Genomic DNA, 24,358 nt, shown 5'->3' on the forward strand with positions numbered 1-24,358 from the left:
CTTACGGATTAGGCAAAAGAATTCAAAGATGAATTAGGAAGGAAAAGTCAATATTTTCAATATTTTAAATAAGTCCTGGAAGTGAGTCTGAGTAAATATCTAATAGCTCTCTTTTGTAGTTGCTCAAATGGAATAGCACCACAGGTACCCCCGAAGGAAAGGGCATAACGGAGATGCGACTCAATAAGGGCATAATAAACTGTTATAAAGGTTCTTTGGAAACTAATCTTAGCGCAAAACGGACAAAATTTAATTTTTCAAATAAAGATTTATCTACAACAAACTCTAAGAATTATAAAGATTCAACGACCCATGTATTTTTATATGATGAAACTTTTAGTTTTAAAAACATTGAGACATAGAAGAATCGCACCATGATTTAACGGTGATTAGGTAACTAGATATGAAGTGCCGTGACATCTGGGTTACTTCAAGCAAAACTAGTATCGTCTAAAAATAGACATATTTCACCACTGATTTCTATATAGGTAATGACGTTAATAAAGAGAAGAAACAAAATAGGGCCTAGTAGTGAGATTGGAGGCACTCCACATTCCATTAGCTTGCAAGAAAATATCAACCCTTACTTCTGTTGGTAAGATAAGCTAGAGATGGTCTCCAGAAAACGTCGTATTGCAATTTGTTAATTTTAATATTATGATTTACACAATCGAAAGCCTTGGAAAAATCACAGAACGCAGTTGCATTGAAGTGATGGTTTTTTAGGCTGAAGTAAACATTCTTCGGAAGGAAGAATATAGCATCATTTGATCAATTGATGTGTGGTAAATATTTTATATCTAAATAGTAATGATAAAATCCTTTTATTGACTAATCAATAAACTTAGATAACGTGGGAGGACTGAAATTGGGCGATAGTTCGAAGCTTGATTTTCTTCTCTTCCTTTATGTAGAGGTATAATAATTGTCGTCTTAAAGCAATTTGGAAAAGTCCCATTGTGAAAAGAAATTTTGTTAGAGTGGTAAAGATATTTATTGTGCATTTCGGCAAACCATCATCAAGTTTATCACGTGAAGTAGACATTGCGCTCGACGAAGAAGCCTTATTTCTTAGATCATTCAAAATACGCCATGTTTTTATCGCAACAATTTGAGATTTGGCGAATCTCCTATTATAATAAATATCCTTAGCGGCTTCTATTGTCTTATGATAAATATTTCTCTATAGTTTTAAGTAATTTCAAAAAATGGCACTGCCTGATAAATTCTTTATCAATTTGTTTTTGAGTGAAATATTTCGAGATGGCATCGTGGATCAAATTTTTTGCAATTGAGAAAATGTATCAAACGGAATAAATGGAGATCCAATGATGCAATAATGAGCAAAATGCTGGGTGAGGCAGTATGTCTGAATAACTGTTTATTTTCAGGATTCCTCTTGTATTACCGTGTTGTAGAATGGCGCCTTTGCCATTGACAATACTCTTTAATTGAAGATTGGTTCACTCCATCCAATAACAATAAAGATCTGCATTAAAAGTTTCAGCACTCGCGCATATACTCCTCCAAACACACCGAATAGTCTCTTTGGGATGAAAACGCGACTACGTGTTGATTCATTTGGAGAAAGCCACTGCCTTTTACGTTTTGGATTATGTTATAGGACCCATAATTAATCTACAGTGAACAAGTAATTAAAAAACCGTTCTGTAAAATGCAATTGAAGTAATAAATTGTATGTGATTGTTTGTGATGGATGGGTCGGCTTTGTTCTATTTGGACAAATTATGAAGGACCAAACAACTGCTCTTCTTATTTTTAGAATCTGCTATAAATGTCCTCGGATGGTCCATCAAAGTTGGTTAAAGGTGTTCGAGAGGGTCTCGATTTTCTGACATGGATTTGCTTATATTCTATCCTATTGCTCTTCAACATTCATGTCGTTATGTTAAGTTTAATACATAAACTTCGCAAATGGTTATGATCGCAGCTGTTGCGTTACTACTCTTGCGAAACTTAAAAGTATACATAATTTAAAAGTAAACAAGTCACAATAACTTTAAATGTCGTTTATATGACTTCGAAGTACACAACAAGCAGATACACAACAATCAAATATCAATATGCGCAGACACGATAATAATTTTCGGTCCGCCTATCTATAATTTCTGTACGTTCATCATTTCAACTAATTAGAACCAATAGTAACATTTGCCGTGCTTAAATTATCTTCAACCATTTTCTCTTTACTTGTCTTATTATTTCACAAATCCATATAAATTTGCTCCTCATTATCAACATAAATTGGGATACGTGGATGCAAACAAAAGTAAATCAGTATATTTATTTAAATATTATGTACAATATCGATAATATATGAAGGCTGATCCCTTTGCTCCGCTCATGACTCATTTATAAATGAAAACAGTTCTTTATCATTGCCACACATTTTTACCTATTATATATAGCATTATGGTACTGACAAGTCTTAACCGGTTGAAGCGTAAAAGTTTGATCAACTTAGATCCAATAAGATCCAGATGAATATTCTGGTTAATCCCAACAAACCTGAAACTAATCTTCTTGTACGATCCATGTATATAATTTATTTCCCAGCACGGTATTTTCAATGGAAAGTCCATGCGTCATTCGTTGTTAGTAATTGCGTCTTATTAGATACTTTAACTAATAAAACGCATCCTAATCTTTCTATCCTAAATTATCAATTGTTCCCACATTTAATATAGTAATTTTCTCTTAATTTAACCTATTGAATTGAATTAAATTGTCTATAGCCCGTTAAACTGAATAATATGATAGTATAGAAATTGTTCAAGCTCTCTTCTAGCTACAGAGTTAAACTTTCCTAAAATTCAAATTCGAATTCCAAAATCATCGTTTTACAACTGAAAAAACCATAAATACAGTCTGTAGTTAATGTCTAATGTATAATTTCACATAAGTCCCAAATTATTCATATTTCAGACAACGCAACACAATATACTAAACCAAGGAATGCCGGAAAATATTTGTAGTGCTTTCTAGGGTCCCAGTACTGCTACTGAAAATATACCTTTTTACAAATATTAACAGATTGGTATAATAATGACCGCACCTGCACTGTCTTGAATTGGATCTATTGAATGGTGATTATTCATCGAATAAGGTTAATTAGGTGATAAATGAGAATACTGCACAAGACAACATCTGAAATAAGACTCTAATTATTGAATAGAAAGCTTCTTGGTTTGTTTATGAAAATATTTGGGAATTAGTTTTAAAAACAATTTTCGAAGGTAGGATTCTGACACTTGGATGACTGACTTTAAAGTTCACATATACTAAGAAGAGATTTCTGATGTGAAGATTGCAACTTAATGCATTAAAAAATTAACTGAAAACTTTATTAAGGTTGTCACAGTTCGATAGAGGTTAAAACAATGATTATTTTGTGATTAGAAGATTATTTTACAGAATTTCACCAGATCCTACGAAAAAAAAATTATAATATTCTTACTTTTATTGGACTTAAACATTTGGTCTACAGTACATATCTTTATTTAAGAATAATGATGAAATAATGATTTTAGATTAGAAAAAAAAAACATTTATTTTATAAGGTAGATGCTATAACACAAAAGTAACAAAATTTTACAATAGAGTACATATAAAAAAATAGCTTTCTACTACTCCTAAACAAGTACATTCTATATTACTGCATAATGGAATTAGCAAAAATTATATCATACGATTAGAAGGGAACATGTCTAATGAAACTCGCTAAAATAACAAAAATACTTATATAATAATTTTTGTCTCATTTAGGTTCTGCAAACATTTTTATTATCTATTTCATGTTATTCTGTGCTCGATAGCCAAAATGGCCAAATCGTTAAAAATATTTTGCGTGATAGTGGATCGTAAGATGTTCTTTATTAACTTTAATTTTGAGAAACTCCTCTACCCACTTGCTACAGTTACTGGTGTAATAATCAATATTCATAAGGCTTAGAGCAAAATTTAAAATTGTTATTAATTTCAGTAATTCGTTTATGCATGCTTTGTTCCCTAAAAGCGCAGAAACTGCAGAAAATTCCTCCGCTAATTCTATCCCATTAAGAGAGTTTCTTTAGACATGTTTTTAAGTCGTATATATTCAAATCAAATCCAGTATTTAGGGCAATCAAAGCTTGATCAATCGGAATTAGTCTATTTTGTACTTTTCTTTAGAATCTTTGCTCGGTTCATCTCGCGCTTCGTATGAAATGCTGGTTTTCTTTTTTGTTACTCGGTGTCGTGGTATTATTGATTCAATAAGTGATAACAGTATGTAATTTTTCAACAAAACGAAAAATTTCTATCTTTTATTCGTTCAAATGACACGCAGAATTTCTAAACAGCTCTTACGCCCACGTCTTTAATTTTTTTAAATTTTGAATTACAAATTCAGTACGTACCTTTAAAAAAAGAAATCATAGATCTCACTGAACTAAAATTGCCAAATATGAAAGATTTTTCTGTAAACTCAGATTCTATACAATATTAATATCAATTTTTATTCAATACCGAAGTATTTTTAAAAATAATACTATTGTGTAGCAAAATCGCCTGAATATATAAAAGTAATAAACGAAGACAAATACTTTTTAGAAAATATTAAACAATAAATACAAAAAATAAATTTATGTTGATTTTAACTGAAAAAAAATGTACAAACATATATATCTTGATTTACTGATGCCGCCCTTTAGATTTGTCGGTCCGGACAATTGTCCGGGTCAGCCGGCCCTGGAGCGGGCATTGGCGCGCAGTCAATAGACAATTAAACGTTTTGAGAAATCGGTAGCGATGGAATACAGAAAGACCAAATCGATAAACCCTGTTATCTCCAGCACTAAAGTGTTGATATCCGAGAATTTATAGTAGTTTTATTTTCACTTGAAGGAGAAAAAAATAAGGAAAAAGTAAAAATAAGGACCTGCTCTGCACCCACAGGTTGAAATATAAGTTGAAAGTATTGGTAAATTTTACTGAATTGACCACCCAGTATTAATCATGTGATTAATGACAATTATGTGTGAAATCAAATGAATGGAGTAATTTTTAGTAAAAACAATTCCCAAAAGCTATCGAATTGGGTACAGCTATTGAAGAATGAAAGAACATTTCTCATAGCATTAAGATTCTAGGGATTCTAGGGACACATACTTCTAAAAGCCATTTCATATCCTCATATTTGAATTATGATGTAGAATATTCTATAGATATTTTAATCTAAATTTATATCCATCTTTCATTCATTTATTATTATTTTTATATTTAGAAAGTTTACAATTTGAAGAGTTATGCATAGATAATGATTTTTACAAGTGTATTGTGTTTTTGAAATACATATGTAACATAATACCGGTTTTCTACCACGCCGATATTGATCTTTGAATTTTTAAGTGCCTCAAGCATTGAATTATAATTTCTGAAACTGTATAGTACGAATAAGACCTTAAACAATTCAAATCAATACGTTCACAAAACGGTGTGGATTTAAAATTTCTTCCAAGTCTGAAAACATTCCATCAGAACTAACTGAATAGCACTGGTAGCTGAGACCTTCTCCAAAAGCTGAAGAAAGAAGAAACGTTTATAACTTTTCTCAAATTTGACCACGATTTTAATAAATGCCTAATTTCTTTATGATATGGTAGCCCAATTTACAACTACTCTAAGATATAACTCAAAAAAATATTTGTTAATACTCAATTTTCATATGAAAAGATAAAACGAGTGAATATGTTCCTGTGCCGGCATTTGTCGGCTGTATTTAAAAGTACTAAGCACGCAATTTCAAGAAACAACTCAGTTTTTTTTTATAATCTCGGCTGTGGGCATTTCCCAGTCATGAAAACAATAACCGTTACTCTCATAAAGAGTATTATTATGAGTTGGTATGAAAAAATTGTTTGTGTGATAATTAACGAAACCTAAATTCAAATAATTAAATGAATAAATATTCAAGAATATCAGAATCATGAAAATTTATTTAAAATTAGATAGGAAAGTAATGAAAATTGGAGAATGAATATAATATTTCAACTGGTTTAGATGAGTAATATTTTGAAACTTTTGAAATCAAAACAATATACCGACAAAGAAATAGCAAATACACAAATAGTATGTACTGTGAAATGTGAAAAAAGAGACGATTTTGGATTAAATTGCATTGCAAATAAATATTTGAGTACGAAAGTCTTGAAAATGTTGCATAAAGTATCTATTAGTGAATATAACTAAGTAAAATAAATATCTACAAGACGAAAGTCATGACAATAAACAAAAGTAACAAAGATGATAAGATTTTGAGAAAAATAGTGGGACAAACGAAATGGCACAGAGCTGATACGAATAGACAAGGAAAATAAAGCAACAAACATCGATAAATAAAAATTAAATTGGTATGGATATTCAGGATGAGTCACGAGGAACTTGACATACTTTTACCATGTGTAGAGTCCCTCTGGGAGGATATCATGAGGCTACTAAAAGCTTCTTCATTAATTTACAGAGTGATTTGTGAAATTGTCCATAAATTTCAATTGGCTATAGTGTATACGAATCCCTAAATTGATTTGATTGAAGTTTAGCTAATACCAATCGAATGGTTATTTGAAGTGAACTGCATCATGAAAAAATAAGTGTGTAAATACTATAGTCAATTAAAATTGATAGTCAATTTCACAAATGACCCTGTAAGGTAATAAAGAAGAGTAGATACTTTTTATTAGCCACGTGATATCTTCCTTGAGGGACTCTACATATGATAGACGTATCATGACTCATCCTGTGTAAAGACCCGACACAGAAGAAAACGAATTGACCAGATACAAGAAACAGGACAAAACTCTGAGGTTAATGAAAGTACTTGTTAGAGTGGTCGAAAAGGCATAAAAAATAGGTAAATATACAGATTGGATGGATCCAAGGTCCAATTAGTTCTTTTGGTTTTACGAGGATGGTCCTGGTACCTGGCCAGCAAACTTATTGCAAATTGAGCGTAGAAATCAAGCAAAAACGGCCGCATTTGGCTAAGCACAAAGTGTTGTTTCATCAAGACAGTGCATCAGCTCACACATCCGTTAGTGCAACGGCCAAAATTAATGAATGAAAGTTCAAATTACTACCTCATGCACCCTATTCGCCAGATTTAGCTCCCTTAGATAATTTTCTATTCCCAGACTTTAACAAATGGTCATTTTGAGGAGCTTGATAAATCTTATTATAAAAAGGATATCGAACTTATTGAACATCATTGGGAAAAGTGAATGGAGCTAAAAGGAGATTATGTTGGAAAATAAATATATTTTTTTCCAAAATTTTTGTGCTTTCTTTGTTGATACTTCTGGGACTATGCTCGTATCAATAATTGGATGAAATGACTTGCGGTTGGGCTTTTTGATTTAGATTTATATATTACAAGGAACATTAGTTTTAAAACACATCGCATTTCATGGAAAAATATATTTTTTCCCAAGTTATAAATCAACTAAGATAGCCCAGCCTAAGCTAAAGTAAACCTATCCTGATCGAAGCTGAAGTAAACCTAATCTAAGCTAACTTAACCAAAAAGCTCCCTCCTTATAATTAGTGCATTAGCTTGCTTCATAGTTTCGCTGTTGACAGAATACCATTACAAATCAATAGTTATACCTATAATGACCAATACATCAGACTCAAGGTCAGAAACAACTCCTGGAGATCATATAAATAAAAATTCTCAGGCGGATTACGTAAAAACCACTATGTGACGTGGATTAATATTAATAAATGGGTATCACAGCGTAAGGAAGAATGGAACCAACATATAAGTCGAATGACAGGTAAAAATAACAAGGGATAACTCTCCAATTAGAACATAAAATAGAGATCGACCCCTAAAGAGATGGGGTGACAACCTAGAGCTGGGGTGAAAAAAGATATCGAAGAATGAACATACGATAGACCTATTATAAAAAAAAGAAGAAATAGAAGAACGGATTGCCGAAAACCCTCGAAACGAATTTCTGCATTTTTAACGTGTTCAAAGGCATTGAATATTGCATTGCTCCATTTATTTCTGAACATAAAGCGATTCATTGCGATTTTGTAACGTTTTCTGCTTGTCGCCAAGCTTATCGCTTATTTATACGAATTAACTCTTATTAATTTTCAATTTATATTGACCAGTTTTATCATGAATTATATAATCATATTTAAATATATGTATTTCAAAATTTCAACTAGCTAAATTGAACATTCAGCAATATCTGTTCATATAATTCTGAGAGAAACTATTTGTCAAATCGTGGGCATCAAATTATTTTAATTAATATTGTTTTTAGCCTGAAGATCATAATTTTCTGGAGTATTAACGTAATGAAGCTTATGCGATTAAGGTAAAAAACTGTCAATTTCTTTCCTCTCGACTCGGATGTTTGTTGTGAAAGAACCTCTTGTCGATGGAAATGGACAATTATACACGGTTTTTGGTGCTGGTAAAATATTTTTCGTCATTAAAATGATATCTAGATATTTTTTGTATATATTCATTATTGTAAACCATAATTTTTGTTGTTCCGCTATTCATTTAACTGAAGTATGTTTTTTGTCATCCTGCCGAGTTACTAATATTTATAATTTTAAAAAGATGATGTACGGGGGTTGTCTCAAATGTTTCCGACCTAATAAAGATACAAGACATTTGGTTTCTATCATCATTTTTATTTTCAAATCTATTGGCTCCTTTAAAGTTTATACACTTTTTCCAGCAAACCTATTTTATTCTTCCAAATAATAGTTACCATTTGTCTCTTCATCATAGGCGTTTACGTATGTGATAACTTTCTCATCGTTAATCTTTGAAGTTAGAAAATAAGAAAAAGTCGCTAGGATCCAGATCTAGTGAATACGGTAGCTGGTCAAGCAATTCGAAGAGTACTTCATGAAGGTTATCCATTGCGATCCACAATTTTACGGTCGTAAATTATGGCGCAGGGTCTTATACACAGTGTATGAATTGTGCTGACATCTTCACGTTGAAGTCGGAAACTTTTTAGACAACCCTCTTGTGATGCGATTGAAGATAGCTATTCACCCTCTTGAGAACCTTAAAGACATTCAGCAAACGTAAAAGTAAATTGTATCTGAAAAGTTCATCGCAATAATAGAGTAAAAAAAATTATAAAATAATTTTTTCAGATATTGAACAAATTTTAAATTCACTGAACTATACAAATTGTAGTAGAGTTAAACCCTTATCTAAAAAAGTTTATGAAATTGCCAAAAACAAAATTATATGGTCCAAGAAAAAATGTTTGATGTTCAATTATTTATTATTTTTGTATCTGACTAGTTCCATCTAAATTAGTAATAAGTCAATCTCTCTTAAAGTGGTATTGGATTAGAAACATATTTATAGAATTGATTTGTTGGCTTTTCTATTTTTTAATAAATAACAGCAGTTTTATTTTGGAATACTTATTACATTTTGTGTCTCAAATCTCTAGATTGACAATCCATTATTTTTTTATATTCCTTACTGTGTTTTGAATCATCGAATGTTTTTATTCATAACAATTTTTACCAACTGCTGGGGCTTCACCGATTATTTTATCATTTTTCACTCCACTAGATTTACATAAATTCGTGTTAATAGTTATTCATATATTAATGTTAATGGTTAAACAAAACTTCTGCATATAATATTGGAACACCTATTGTGTAGTCTTGTTCTTCATTTATATTAATATAATAAACACAATCACTGTAAGTCACTTTACAGGGGGTTCTTATATAAAATTGTTTGTAAGCGTCTATGCCTACACTTAATGACTTCATTTCTTTTTTCTGTCAACACTATAGCTTCGGTAATATTCAAAGCACAATAGTCTATTATGAAAGATATACTCATACCACATACCGAAATATTTGGAATACAATTCTTTTGATACACAAGTGCGTACTTGTACGCCTCCTTCAACGTTTATTAGTAGTAAACGTAATGCAATGATTGCAACGTAACAAAATGGTGATTATTTAAATATAAAACGCATTAAAAATTAATCACTTCAAGCATCATAAAATTAATGAATATTCTTTTATTCTGAGCTGGATTTTATGTGAATACTATCCGACCCGGCAAACGTTGTTTTGCCATATGAATTATATCTACGAAATATTTTTTTAGTTCAATTAAAATACAAGGTCTGACTATGAAATAACGAGACTGGTTATGAAAGAGCGTTTTATTATAAAAATTAGTCTACATTCGAATGCTCCCCTTCAATATAATCCCCTCCTCTCGCCACACACCTTTCTATAAGTTTTTTCCATTGATCGAAGCAGTGCTGGAATTCTTCTTTGGTGAGTGCTTTTCGTCAGGAGTCAGATTGTTTGGCACCAACTTCACACAGACTTTTATCATGAGTAATTCTTCGTGTAAAATTTTTAAACCGTTTCTTAATCGGCATTTACAGCCTCGGCAATCATCTGGATGCTCATTCCACGATCTGCACGCACAATTTTGTTGATTTTGGTCACTGTTTCCGTAGTTGAAACAATCACAGGGCGACCTGGACGCTGGTCATCTTCAGTGCTCTCTTGGCCTTCACTAAACGCTTACATCACTCAAAAACACGCGCACGAGTTAGAGAATTGTCCCCATAAGCCTCTTGCAACAATTTATAGCACTCAGTGGAAGTTTTTTTCAATTTTAAATTTGAGATTGATACGACACGAGAAAAAAAAAAGGTTCGTTTCAAACCGCTACTACACAAATACTATAATAGTGACGGAAACGTGTTTTGGAACGTGCATAGACAAGACATCTAGATACCTAACGCACACTCGTTTTCTAACCCACCCGTCTAGGGGGCCCTTTAATTGTCAGTCTCGTTATTTAATAGCCAAACTTCGTAACTTACTATACGTGTGTAGGGATTTGTGCATAATCGAAAGAGTTATGGACAATGAAATTAAAATTATTGATAACTATGTAAACAACAAAAATAATTATATTAATTATGAGAGAACATGTCACATATACAACATCAGGCTTATACTGAAATGCTAGTGGAAGAAATGAATCTGATGTAAATGCTCGAAGAACTTCTTGTCTTTGTTGTCTTCTCTTCGTCTGTTGACTATGAATCTGCGCGTTTCTTTTCGTTCTAATTATGTCTGTTGATTTCGTTCATCTCGTGTCTTTTACGATTGTGATTCACGTAACTGCGACGTGCTCACACGCGCATTTATCTTTTTCGCATTGCTGACTGCATATAGAACATATAAATCAAGTTAAAATAATTATTGGTGAAAAACAATGACTCAATATTGTATTCGTTTTCTTATTATTCGACTTACCTTTCACAATTTTAAAACACGTATAGTTATTATATATAACACTTCCACGTCTCTGTTTTGATTTAAAACCATTTCCAAAAAATGTTAAGTAAAACATGTACAAGTACGATAATGACTGTTGTTGGCGAAAACTCACAACACATGTATATTATTTACTTTGGAGTAAAAACTATCTATACAGTTATTAATAAATTGTGAATAAATAATTATTGCTTTGGAAATTAATGATGAATTTACGATGAGAGGAAAATTGAGTTGTACAGAAAAATTTAAATGATATGAATAAAAGTCACTGGCTACGATCGATAGATAAATGAAACCAAAAAAAATGGCCAACTTTATAGTAAGACAGGAGACCGCGTTTGTTATCAATGAATATCGGGGCTTAAACGCTTTATAATATTTAATACATTAGAGTTTTGTTTGTTGTCACAAATGTACATATTCACGCAATGCTTCCACCGTAATCAGCTAGGCAGCAATAAAGGCAATGAAGAAGAATGGTAATAAGAAAGCGTTTTGCATTTTATTGTTGGCAAATGTCGAATCTGTAATAATTGTGCAAGATACATTCCGTATTAACTTCGTTTGTAATCCTCCAAGTCATAATAAAAACCGTAGATGGTATCGTCCTTTGTAAAAGGAAGCACACAAAACGACCAAGAAGTGGTGAAGATACTGTTAAGCCAGCCAGAGATTCGTTTACTCGTAGTTCCAACAATCAGTTTGGAAGGCTCGTCTCGAATGAGTGATTCTCGAGTCTGCTACAGAATATGGATTATTCATGTGTTGACTTCGCTATAAAAATGTTGCATGACGAAAAAGATCGATAGCGTTGTCTTCAATGATGATGTTAACAATTCTAATTCGCAGATGTTGGCTCAGAAAATCGTCACGATATGGTACAAATGCAACAAAATTTGTTGTTTTTTGTATCACATTAGGAAGCAACTGATTATTCACCTTGATACACTACAGCAATAGCTCTAAGTACTCTCAATTTGGAAAAACATCAACCACAGAATTTCTTTTTCAAAAAAGTTGACCCCACCTCACTAGCATAACAATGTAAGCTGTAAGGTGTAAGCGAGGGGTGGAACGTCATTGTACCTGACCGCTGGATTGGTTCCATCATTATGACAGAACTTGTTTTGTATAGCCTCCAGGATCACTAGATATGAAACCATGGGATCTTTTGTATGTACATTCCTCACTAGCTGATATTTTGGAATAAATAAGCAAGATCGATGCAACTCTTGCAATAATTACTAAAGACATCCAGAAAAACGACTGGGAAGAGCTCGGTTATATATATATATATATATATATATATATATATATATATATATATATATATATATTAATGTGTTACAAAAGGCGCTAACATTGAATATTTATAAGTTTTTAGATTGAACTGATTGGATTGCTCTTTCATTCGGCATTTTCTTATATAAATGTAAGTCTGATGTAATAAATATTATAAAACCTTAAAACTCCGATATGCATTTATAAACACCTGGTACGTTCAATATTTCCTATTACCAATAATTCATAAATGTTACATATTTTCAAACAAATAATTTTCTCTGATAACTAAATTGTACGACATAATAAATATTTACCGCAATGAGTATAAATTTACGAATGGCGATAAATATAAGACAATGAGTAAATCACTATAAACAGATTTCAATCTTCTCTCCTGATCTAAATATGTGTCAGTTGAATCACTTAGTGGAATATCACCTATCGAGCGGAGAAGTCAGTTAAGAATTCATGTTGAAGTGAAAACTTGGGAGATCTTCAGCAGTTTATCACAACGCGGTCCATTGTTTTCATCTCGTCGCTGACCGACTGTAAGATGGTTCTCTCACTCGATCACGATCTGTAAAATGTATGTGTAGTACAGCGGGGTATACGTCAAGAAATGATAGATGATAGAAAATTTAAAATATGTTTTATAACGAAAAGTAACGCGGATCATAGAAATAACGAAATTATTCGATCAATAATAAAACTTAACTTTGTCTTTTGTATTTACACAGTGAAATTTGTTTTATAAGAATATTCGTAAAGGTAAAGGAATTTCTCGATGTTTCGGTTTCCACTTTGAAACCATTATCGATAGAATAATGAATGGTAATCTATATCTGCCTACCCCAGTCAGAGACTTACTCATTTCGGTTCATTTCTAGTCCTTAATCTGCCTATTCTTTGGAATTCTAGTAAAAAAAAGGAAAATATCAACCATTGGAAGCACTATGTACTGTAACTCTTATTTTAATAGTTCCTCTTTTGTCTGTATAATTAAAGTCTTATATTTGCAAAAAGGTCGCTACGTGCTTAAAAGATGTAATTCAATATTCGTCGTGGCATAGAAGCAAGAAAAACAATAATTTCTCTTCTTCTGACTTCGAAACAAATCTAAAGCTAAAGTAATATAGAAAATATATACCTAAATAAATAGAATTATATCATGAATGTCGAAACATGTGAAAAAGTTCATGGTACGCCAGTGATAGATACCCAAAAGAAGACAAATTAAGTTATTATCTTTCGTTGGGCAACATGATTGATCACGGCAGATATGATTTATGTTACGTCTTATTACTTGGAGATTCATTTGATCTTGTACAAAAAATTACTATAGGTACTTACTAAGTTATTTCATTTTTTATTGTGGTGTTCTTCTTTTTCATCTTTAGTGCGTCTAATAAGATGAATTTTTAATTTTATTGACATCCTATTTATGATCAAAAGATAAGAACGCCGAAAGCACCGCTGAAGCTACCTTTTAATCTATGAGGGTCACCTGATAGTTTGTAAAATGAACTACGTTGTTTAAAGCGTTTACCGCATCAACTAAAAATAATTGGCAGATATTTGGATGATTATGACTTATTGAATTTTATACAAATACAATAAATATTGATCAACTAATATTGTAAATCTAATTGCTTAATTTGAGAGAATTCATATTATCATTAAATTTTGTACTAATGTTATACTTAAATGTGATTTACGTTCGTGATCTTAGGTTTGTTCTCGCAAAGAATCTGCAAACAATTACTGACAGTCTCCAAACCAATGTTAATAAATAATACTTTTCGATCATATTACGTGGAGTAATAAATAATTGGACGAACTTTATTGATCAAATCAGTAAAATATCCAATTACTTGGCATTTGACTACCATGACATTGATTCAATTTGTTTCAATATATATATAGAGCGGTTTCTTATTGGGAACGTGGCAATGAAACATCAAAGTGGACTAACTTTAATATATTTTCCGAGCTTATGTATTTATCGTCTGAGTAATAATTAATTAAGATTTTCGGTGGGTTTGAATTGTATTAATTCTTGTAAAAATTTTGAAATTCGATATTCAAATTGACGCTTATAGAAATATTCATTCAATATTTCTACCACAAAGAATATTTTGGTCCTTAATTGTCGTATCTCAAACATAAGCCGCAGCCATCAATTAAATTATTCATAGTTGCATTGAAATTTATAAACTGGTTAAGTATTATTTATCATTTTCAAGAATTTTTATATATGAATGTATATTAGTAATAACCTTTCAATCTATTTTCCAAATACAGAGATGTCTGTCTTATATAGCGTCACGATCACTACAAGATGCTAAATATGTTATATTATTTCTTTTGTTTTCAAACTTTAGATTCTAATTTGGTGCAATCATTCTGTCAAATTTCAATAAGAAAAATATTCAGGATTATCTATTATTTAGCTAATCAATATCTTTTGGTTGAACAAGTTAAAGAATTCAGAGGGAACTGGAAGAAGAGTGCCAACCAAAAGTCTAACAACATCGAAGTCGAATGTGCTACAAATTAAATGTAATATATTAGTTTAAACATCAACACTTGGTATCTCAAAATTAAGAGGATGCATGTACATAATATGAATATGTCATTCTATCGACCTGTCTTTTCTTCCGTTTCATCCCGCGGATTTTAACAATCATAAAATCGTTATTTGTGGTAAAATAACAAGTTATTGCAAGGGAATTTATTTGGAGCAAGTTGTCTGAAGAACCAGGAAATAAACCCTGCTCCATTTTTATCAACAAATCAATTTTATCGTCAAAATAACACTCCAGTCAGTAGCATTTTGGCAAACAGGTCGGCCACTCTCCTACACAATCGACCCTGATGACGTAGTTTCTATTTAGAAGGTATCTCGGGTGATATAAAATATATCCAAACTTTGCAAATTTGTTGATTCTAATCCTATCGATTTGAAATAAACACCATTAATAATAGGCTTCTTTGACCATTGACATGGGTCAAAATGAATGAAGGAAGTTGGAATTTAGTACATAAACGGATAACACAATAAGAGGGTATATGACTTAATGATAGAAAAATGCTTGTTTAGTCCCTATAAGGACACACTAATGAACATGTTTCTATTTTATTGAATAAATAGCGTCTCATTAATCACTTATAGTTTTTTTGTCGACACTGTTTCATTTTATCAATATTTTCTCGGTATCACATCTAAGCAAAAAAAGGAAATAGAAGACCATATCATATTATTTTATTACTCTTTTTAAGGCACGTTTTAAATTTAATATCACATATCTCACGTATGTGATATATACAAATTCATATAACGCAGTTTCAGTTAATTTCTAACAGAAGTAAGCTCCTTAATTTAATATTTTTCATTAACATCTTTCATTAGTAAAAGTAACTAGATTCTGTAAAAAAAATCGTGCAAGCCGTGAAATGTGAACTTTAAATATGATCGAACAGGTTTGTACTACTTTATTAGACCGAAGCCATTATACAATACAATACAACAATATTTAATGTTATATAGGGTGTTTCCAAAATAATCCTAAATAATTGGAGGGTGTTAAGTTGTTTTTAATGAACAAACTTTGACTGTAAGTGAAATTTTTTGATTGCCTGTGTCAATATGAGTAACCCCGTAACAATTTTTATCTCAATATATTTTGTTTTCTTATTATGTATAATGATTTATTATTTATATGATTGACAATTGCGACGAGGAATTTTAACCGAAAAGTCTTCAAGAATACATCAATTAACAATAATGATATTTACCGGAAATAATAATCTGATAGTCCAAAACTCATTTTTTATAGATAAACTGGCCAATAGCGTTTTTCTAGAAAGCCGGTGAAACTCTTGTGTTTAAGACTGCCAATACTACAAGGAACCTTTTTTTTCATTTGCTTGAACACCTCTATTTCGCGAGTTTGTTATTTTCTAAGCTTCAAGAATGCGTTGGAATAAAGAGTGGAATATGGTTGTTACGTTTTGAATAAACTACAACTATAACTCACGAGGGTGGCTCAAATATAAACCGGAATTTTGGTTTAAAAAAATTCATTATCAATATACAGTTTCTAGATAGTCTTTATCATACACTACACTAATTTTTTCTGCTGTATCGCGTAAAATACTGCATCGGTTTTTCAAATTGAGTTCAAAAATAAATAATGAAGCATTTCGGAACAGGTACTGGTATATCCTTTTGTCACAAAAAGCTATAAGTAAACTAAAAATCGAGGTTACACGGTCCCGGCTGTTCCTTACGCTTCGTAATAGACCAATATCCAGTGCAACCACTTTTACAACAGTAAATTTTTCGTGCGTTTGTCAAAAATTCCGGTTGAACAAATTTTTGATTGTACGAGTACATCTATATCTTGAGAAGATATATAGTATAATGTAAAATTCTTCTGTATTCTTCATCCACTCATTAAATAAATTGATTTTATGTGTGTGTGTGTGTGTATAATAAAATGATTTTCTTTCCTTAACCCTCAGCCGCTAATCTACCCAACTTTTTTAAATGCAACGTATGTTTAATTCAGAATAACGCATAACGCAACTTACAGTTAATGTTTCCTGAAATTTATGTTTTCAGAAAACATAAAATAAGTTCAATCCTAAGTTACAAAAAGGGAAAAAAGTTTTTGCCTGCTTTTTGATAAATATTTATTCTCAACTTTAACAATTTCTATGTACAACTCAATTGAAACGATCAGTTTGTTAATTTGATATTGTTGACATGTAGAGATAGAATGCGAAGTCTGAGTGAATTGTGAACTTAATTTTATAGAAATATCAAGAAAATCACATTTTAATCACATGAGACGCATTTTGGATGCTCTGATTAAAAGGTAAAGTAAGGACGTCTTTTGCCGCCAATCAGATTGGTTAAAAAGGTTCTCTAAATTGTGATTTAATATCATTACCTTGAAGCTATATGGATTCAAAAACATCAACTAATGGATGTTATGAAACTACATCTATTAAGATTAGGCTACAAATAAGTATGCTAAATTTCATCATTTTTAGGTTATGTTACGGTTAAATTGAATGAAACAACACGTTTATATTGTATAAGACTATTTTCTTGCGTACTGTGATCGTTATTCCGTAAAATATTTTCCAAATGTTTTTATTGAAAAGATTAATTCATACCAATCAACAGTTTATATGTTAATGTCAGTTAAGTATTCGGGCGCTTGTTGAAACCATACGAGTCGAAAGTATCCTCACGTATGAGCCATATGTTGTCTGTTAAGACATTTCTTGTCAAATTAAGCATCCTAGTGTTATCATCCGACTTATTTATCTGATCTTACGCCAAGCAATTTCATCTGTTTTCTATGGTGGAATCTACATTAGAAAGAACAAAATTTGGGTCAGTTGAAGCTATAAAATATAAAGAATGAACTTCGAGACGAATACTTCCAGGACTGGTTGAACCAAAGGAAGGTTCACATGAAATATATACTCTTTCTCTTTCCATATACCCAATATTGAAAGAGAAAAAATATAAATTCAAAATTTAATATTCCTTAGCTTTATTCATGTTATTTAATAGTAACCCCTCGTATATATTAGTTAAGAATGTGATTGCTTCAAAATTTTGGCACTGGAATACCAAAGTGCACTCTTTGTAATAAATGAAAAATAAGGATATGCATATTTTACACTAAAGTTATTTAAATCAGTTTTTTTCTTTATTACGCTGATCTTAATCTGTATGAGTTTCTTGTAGTTATTTTCTGTTTCTGTATAGAGATATAATTCATACAATGCCACAACAATCACATTCATTACATAGTTGGTAAAAACTTCCTTTGAACTTATTAGTAAGGATGTATCATACTGTTTGCTTTAAGGTTAATTTTTATTAAAACAATACATTTCATAATAACTTTTTTCACAAATAGCTGACCAATTAGTCTAGAACGTCGGTAGTTTACTAGTCCGTTTCTCAGCAGTGGAATTTTTCAGGACGTTATATTATAATTAACTAACTCAAAAATCTGTTTTCAGGTACCATCCTCGGTATCAACAAAAGTAATAAACGCCACAGACCAGAGTAATGAGGTATGGTCCGATATCCTAGAAGACGATTCACCAATACCGCTCGACGCAAGCGAAGGAGGATTCTTTTCGGGAAACTTTGTACCGCCGCCACCAAGACCTCTTTTCCTAGATGAAACTGCTACCCCCGATGGACTTACAACGTGTGATCTCTGTTCATGGTCATTCCAGTATCAAGGTGGGGGTTTCAATGTAGATGCTTCTAAAGGTAAGGACATCATATTCTTTATATATGTTGGATCAGTAGATCTTAGATCGGATATTGTAGACAGATTCACCATATTTATGATGTTATTAGTCACTTCTGTGAGTGATAAATACGAAATAAATATGCTCAAATCGGAAAGATTTTATTTTTTAAAAGTTCTGCAAGGCAAATTATCTAAATCAAAAGATTCATTTTATCTTGCATTGGAGGTTAATTCTCCTTTGAACTATATACCGTAGCAAGGATACTTGCTATCTCTGCGCATACACAATGTATTGCATCCTCATCTTCCTGGAGCTCGAAATAGCAAGTTCTTCTCTTTTTATCACTGATTGTTTCTCCAAAAGCCATTATCCCGTTACTTCAATCCGTTACTTACAAGAAAATGGGAAAATTTCGTTCACTTGGAAACATCTATTTCAGATCATCTCGATTTCCAATATCTATAGTGTGTTAAGAAGCCTTTATTAGTTATAAATTTTTGACCAAATGTCAATGTCAAGGATTTAATATCGTTATACAAATGTTGATTAGTCTACATTGCAGTTTTCATATTTGCAGTTTCTGGTGTGTTATATAGATATTAAAAATATTTTCAACTACAAACTACATAGATGAAAAAAATATAATAAAAAATTTTTCAAATATATTAAGCATCAACTGAGCCATCAACGTAGTGTACTATGAGTACTAAGTACTGAGTACTAAGCCTGACATAGAAAGAAAGGTCATAACTAAAAAATACTGCGACTATTTTTGAATATATCCCCTCTTCATTTACACCGAACCCCTATGACTAAAGCCACTATTAAAATCTTTAGATTGAAGCGTACATCGCGTGTTTAATTTCATCATCGCTGTTAAACCTTTCAACTGTTAACTCGGTTTTCAGCTTTGCGAACAAAAAATAATCGGATGTGGCCAGTTCTGGCCTATATGAGGGGTGGATGTGGGCTGGAGCATTGTCGTAAAGCAAGCTCACACCTCGGCTGAGTTTGCTGCGCCTTTTCTCGGTAATTTTTTGACGCAACTGCCTTAGTAAGTCAGAGTAATATACCGCATTCAACGCTATCTTCTGTTTCTTGAAGTCAGTAAAAAAGATACTCTAGCAGCCCCAAAATATTGTAGCCATCACTTTTTTAGTGCTTCTCGTGAGCTTTGCTTTTTTGACACAGAATCTCCTTTCCGATGCCACTCCATGGAATCTCTCTTGAATATCGGATCATGGTAAAAGACCATAGTTTGATCCTCCGTTACAATTGATAGGATTACACTATCTTGGTTCTCGCGGCACAACTCTAAAAATTGCTCAGAGCGTTCAAGTCTAATATTTGTCATATTCAAATGGCCATATAGGATCCTTAGAATACTTGTTTTCCAAATACTGGTCTGTGCTGCAACTTCTTTGCTTTTTAGGCGGAGCTCACTTTGATCAGTTTCTTCCACCAATTCAATATTCGAGGACATGTGGGTCATCTTCAAATGATTCTCGTCTCCAGCGAAATAACTTAGACCGATTTTTAATTATGAAAATGATAGACACAAGTCACCGTAATCAGTCTCCAGCAAAACTCGATACGAGATATCAGAAACAACTTGACTGAGTGGTCGTTTGAGCTCTACTATGACAAAATGAATCTTGTTGAGGATTAGAAGTTTTTAATTCGATAACTTTGAAGGAATTTCCTTACTAGCATCTTTTAGAACTTTTTTACCTGATGCAATACGTCCTAAACGTCTCTTGTAGTACCAAATCTCTGTGTTCAAAACGATATCATATTTATACCATCCCTAGCACTCTCGTTCCTTCCTTTGATGTAAGTTTTCGGGTAATGTCACGGGATGTTTTGCCTATTCTGACTATAACTGATACATTTTACCAAGGTATTAATCCGAATTAAGATATCTTCTGAGGTTACTTTTCTCTATACAGTCATGTGATGAAGAGAACTCCTCTATGTAAAATTTATTATTTTTCTTGTTATGGGCCGGATGTGATGAATGTGTAGATAATGCGATTCCCCGTTATTTAAAATTCTAAATTCTACCAGTGACGTCACTCCACATTAGAAGCTGTGACATTTCAGTTTAGTGATAACTTTTTGCGGTGTTCTTCCTCTAGGAAATATTAAAACAATTTGTAGTTCACTAACACTAATCAACCGTAGTAGTCAAAATCTACATTTTAAATACTCACATTTTTTAACAACCTGTCAAGTTACATGTGCATTATAAAAAACTCGAGTTAAACAAGCTGGACTTCATATTGACTCTTAACTTCTATATTACAATGTCACTCTTGAACGAATACCAGTTTCATTAAGTGAATGCAGATTTATCCATTTTATGGGTACGTTTAATACGATCTTCAAGAAATGAAGTCGTTCATTTCATTTGCATCACGTTAGCACGCAAACTTTAATTAAGTCTAATGAAAAAAATTTTTTTAGTTGGTTAGATAAGAGACCTGGTCAATATTGTAATGAAATAAAAAAATAAATGACTCTGCTGCCATCAAAAAACTAACACCATGAAATTGGCTAGAAGTAATAGCTGTCAGGTTTCAAAACAGCGGATTTCAGAAGTCAATTAGACTTTATTTGAATAATAAATTGGAAAACTTGCTTTGCAAGTTACTGAGCTTGTTACGAAAACATCTGCTGAATTTAGATTATTCCGTAAAGCATCAGCTATCACATTTAATAGTGATGACTGAAATATACTAACAAATTTATTAACAAAATAACTGCTTTCCTACATGAAAGGGGTATTTATTAAAAATCTAAATTTACTAAGCGAGCTCAAAAATAAAACGTTTGTTCCTACAAACAATTCAAAAATCAAGTTAGGATGGTGTTAAATTAGAAAACTAGAAAACTTTATGGATGCTAATATATCATCATATAAACCATTAAAATTCGAAATTTAAGTTCGTTTAGAATTGACAGAAATCATCGAAAATAAATATGAAAAAAAAAACTAGTTTTATTGCAAAATATTTTCAATTCAAACAATTTATATATGAAAAATTGTGGATCAGTTATTAATTTCATTTAATCATTTAAATATTTCTGTAAAACTTAAAATATATGCCATAAACGATTATTTTCAGGCAGTTTGATATTTGTAATAATATGAAGTAATAGATTTTTGCATTTGGCCAAAGTGGCCTCCAATATTTGAACCCTCTATTATGTGTACAAGTCAAATCGATGTTATTTCGACTAAAATTATGCGAATTAACTCATTTAAATCGGAATAACGTCTAGATTATTGTGCGTAAATAGTTAATCAGCCCATAAAATATTCCAAACGTTATAAACAAACATCTTAAAAAATTGTGTTTATATTTTGTAAGCTATCAATATTTGAAAAAAATCTTAAAAGGGAAGAAAAAAGTTTTTTTTCTCGGAACTCGGAACTTCATTATTTACAATTTTAATTTACCGCTGAAAGTAACCCTTCCCGCACCATTTTTAGCTTGCATCACTGCCTCGAAAAGCAGCATCAATATAAAAAAAATAATTAATAAGTAAATTGGAAAATCCGGAAGAAAACATATGTTTTAATCTAAATCTCAGTTTATCTGCTTTGAAATTTTTTATTTGACACCATTTTCAAGGAAATGAAGGATTGTTAATTAACATAATTTTCGTCTCTCTGCTTTCTACATCGTTCTAAACTAAAAGGATATTTTAATAATTGTGGTAAAATTTTTCTGTTTTGAAGTTCTAAAAATAAAAATACTTTGTTCGTAATAATTTTTTTTAAGTTAACAGTTGTCCAAGTTTTTCTAAATTTTTTAAAGTCCATTTCCAATAAATACATTTTTTACAAACATGATGGAAACTTTTTTTGTAAATATCCTTCTCTACAAGAATCTTCTATAAAAAATATCTGTAGTTTAGGAGCTATAATAGTAGGTACCTCGAATTAACACAAAAAATGGAATATATCAAAAAATGCAAAATCTAGGTACCAGAAACCTTAACTAAAGTTGACCTAATTCTCCATGTATAACTCTGTTGTGATTACCTGTGATTACCTATACAGTTGGATAATTTTAGATGGTAGCGGTAATTGATATTCACCGTTTGCCCACTAGAGACAGTATAAATAATTATTAAAATACTCTTACAAAAATATGTGTTAAAACAATTATAAATAAAGATACTTCAACCTTTTCTTTGTAATGAACATCAAACGAATGTGGCTCAATTTCATTTTTGTCGGGTAAATGAAATCACACCTGTCTAAAAAACCGTACAAATCATAATAATATTCAAGAAAAAAAACGCAGCTACGTCAAAGTGGTTACAAAATTAATATAATGACAACTAATGAAAATTGAGACATCAGAATAATTTAAATTAGTTGATGCCTGAGGTTTGAATAAGACGAACCGGTTTTACTTTAATTAGATAGAGAAAATTGAGCACTAGAGGGTAGTAGAGTATTAAATGCAATTATTCGTTAAGAGCTATTAATACCGTTTTCCTTGATGTACTATGGATTATACAAGGAACACTTTTCCAATTTTGCTGTCCAATAAAGTTAGACAGCAAAAATTATATACAGATATATAAACGTATAATCCTATTAAGTTAAGAAAATTTGAATTTACAAAATACGTTGCAGTATACTTAATAATTAGTACTAATCAAAAGTAGAAATATTATATTATAATCATACAGAAGGTATAAATTTGAAAACAAACTATTTTCTATGTTTATGTCCCTGAAGAACATTCACTAATGTGGAAAACCGCGTCAAACTTATTTTTATTTGGGACAGTTTATTGGTTTTTATTAAATTACATCAAATCAACGTGGGGTCCACGCCCCAAAGGGAGGCAATTTGCTTGTTAAACGGGGTAATTTTAAAATAGTACCTAAAATCATTTTAATCGCTTTCGCTTCGGACCATTTAAATGCAATGCTGAGTTTTGCTACCAATTATTAAGTATAAATTGGAGACGATATAATGTAACATTCGAAATAACGGACGTGGAGTGCTTGCTACGTATTACAAATAACAACAATAGATTAAGTGAGGTACTTTGAATCATTAGATTAGCCAAGAATCTGATTATGAAAAGACAAAATCAGTATTTCAAACTTAATTATATAAGAATTTAATGTAACTTACTAATTTCGTTTTTAGTTAATTGAAAGTGTATCAAATAACATTGCTTATAATTCCGACAAAACGCATTGTATTATTTCCTCATATTCTATATTCAATTATTTATTTATAATAAAAATACATCGTATTAATCCTCGAGGAACCAATGAACAATCAAACTCCCACACGTATAATCTGGAATTCCATGATACTTTTTTCCCTTCCGACACGCCATGGGGCCACAAACATACCAAAATACACGTCTAC

General features: G+C 31.3%; 1 protein-coding gene across 2 annotated transcripts in view; it reads left to right on the top strand.

Moving 5' to 3' along the window:
• Window positions 1–24,358, top strand: part of LOC130903499 (uncharacterized) — a 190,055-nt gene that overhangs the window by 134,584 nt on the left and 31,113 nt on the right. The window contains exons 1-2 of one of the 2 annotated variants that reach the window (XM_057815629.1): window positions 16,000–16,140; window positions 18,709–18,967. In XM_057815629.1, the coding sequence (XP_057671612.1) occupies window positions 16,129–16,140; window positions 18,709–18,967 (271 nt within the window). In that variant the 5' untranslated portion in view covers window positions 16,000–16,128. Of the gene's footprint in view, window positions 1–15,999; window positions 16,141–18,708; window positions 18,968–24,358 lie in introns of those variants that run through there. The other variant, XM_057815630.1, reaches the window with a different exon arrangement.

This window comes from Diorhabda carinulata, chromosome 2 (assembly GCF_026250575.1).
Source record: "Diorhabda carinulata isolate Delta chromosome 2, icDioCari1.1, whole genome shotgun sequence".
Lineage (NCBI taxonomy): Eukaryota > Metazoa > Arthropoda > Insecta > Coleoptera > Chrysomelidae > Diorhabda > Diorhabda carinulata.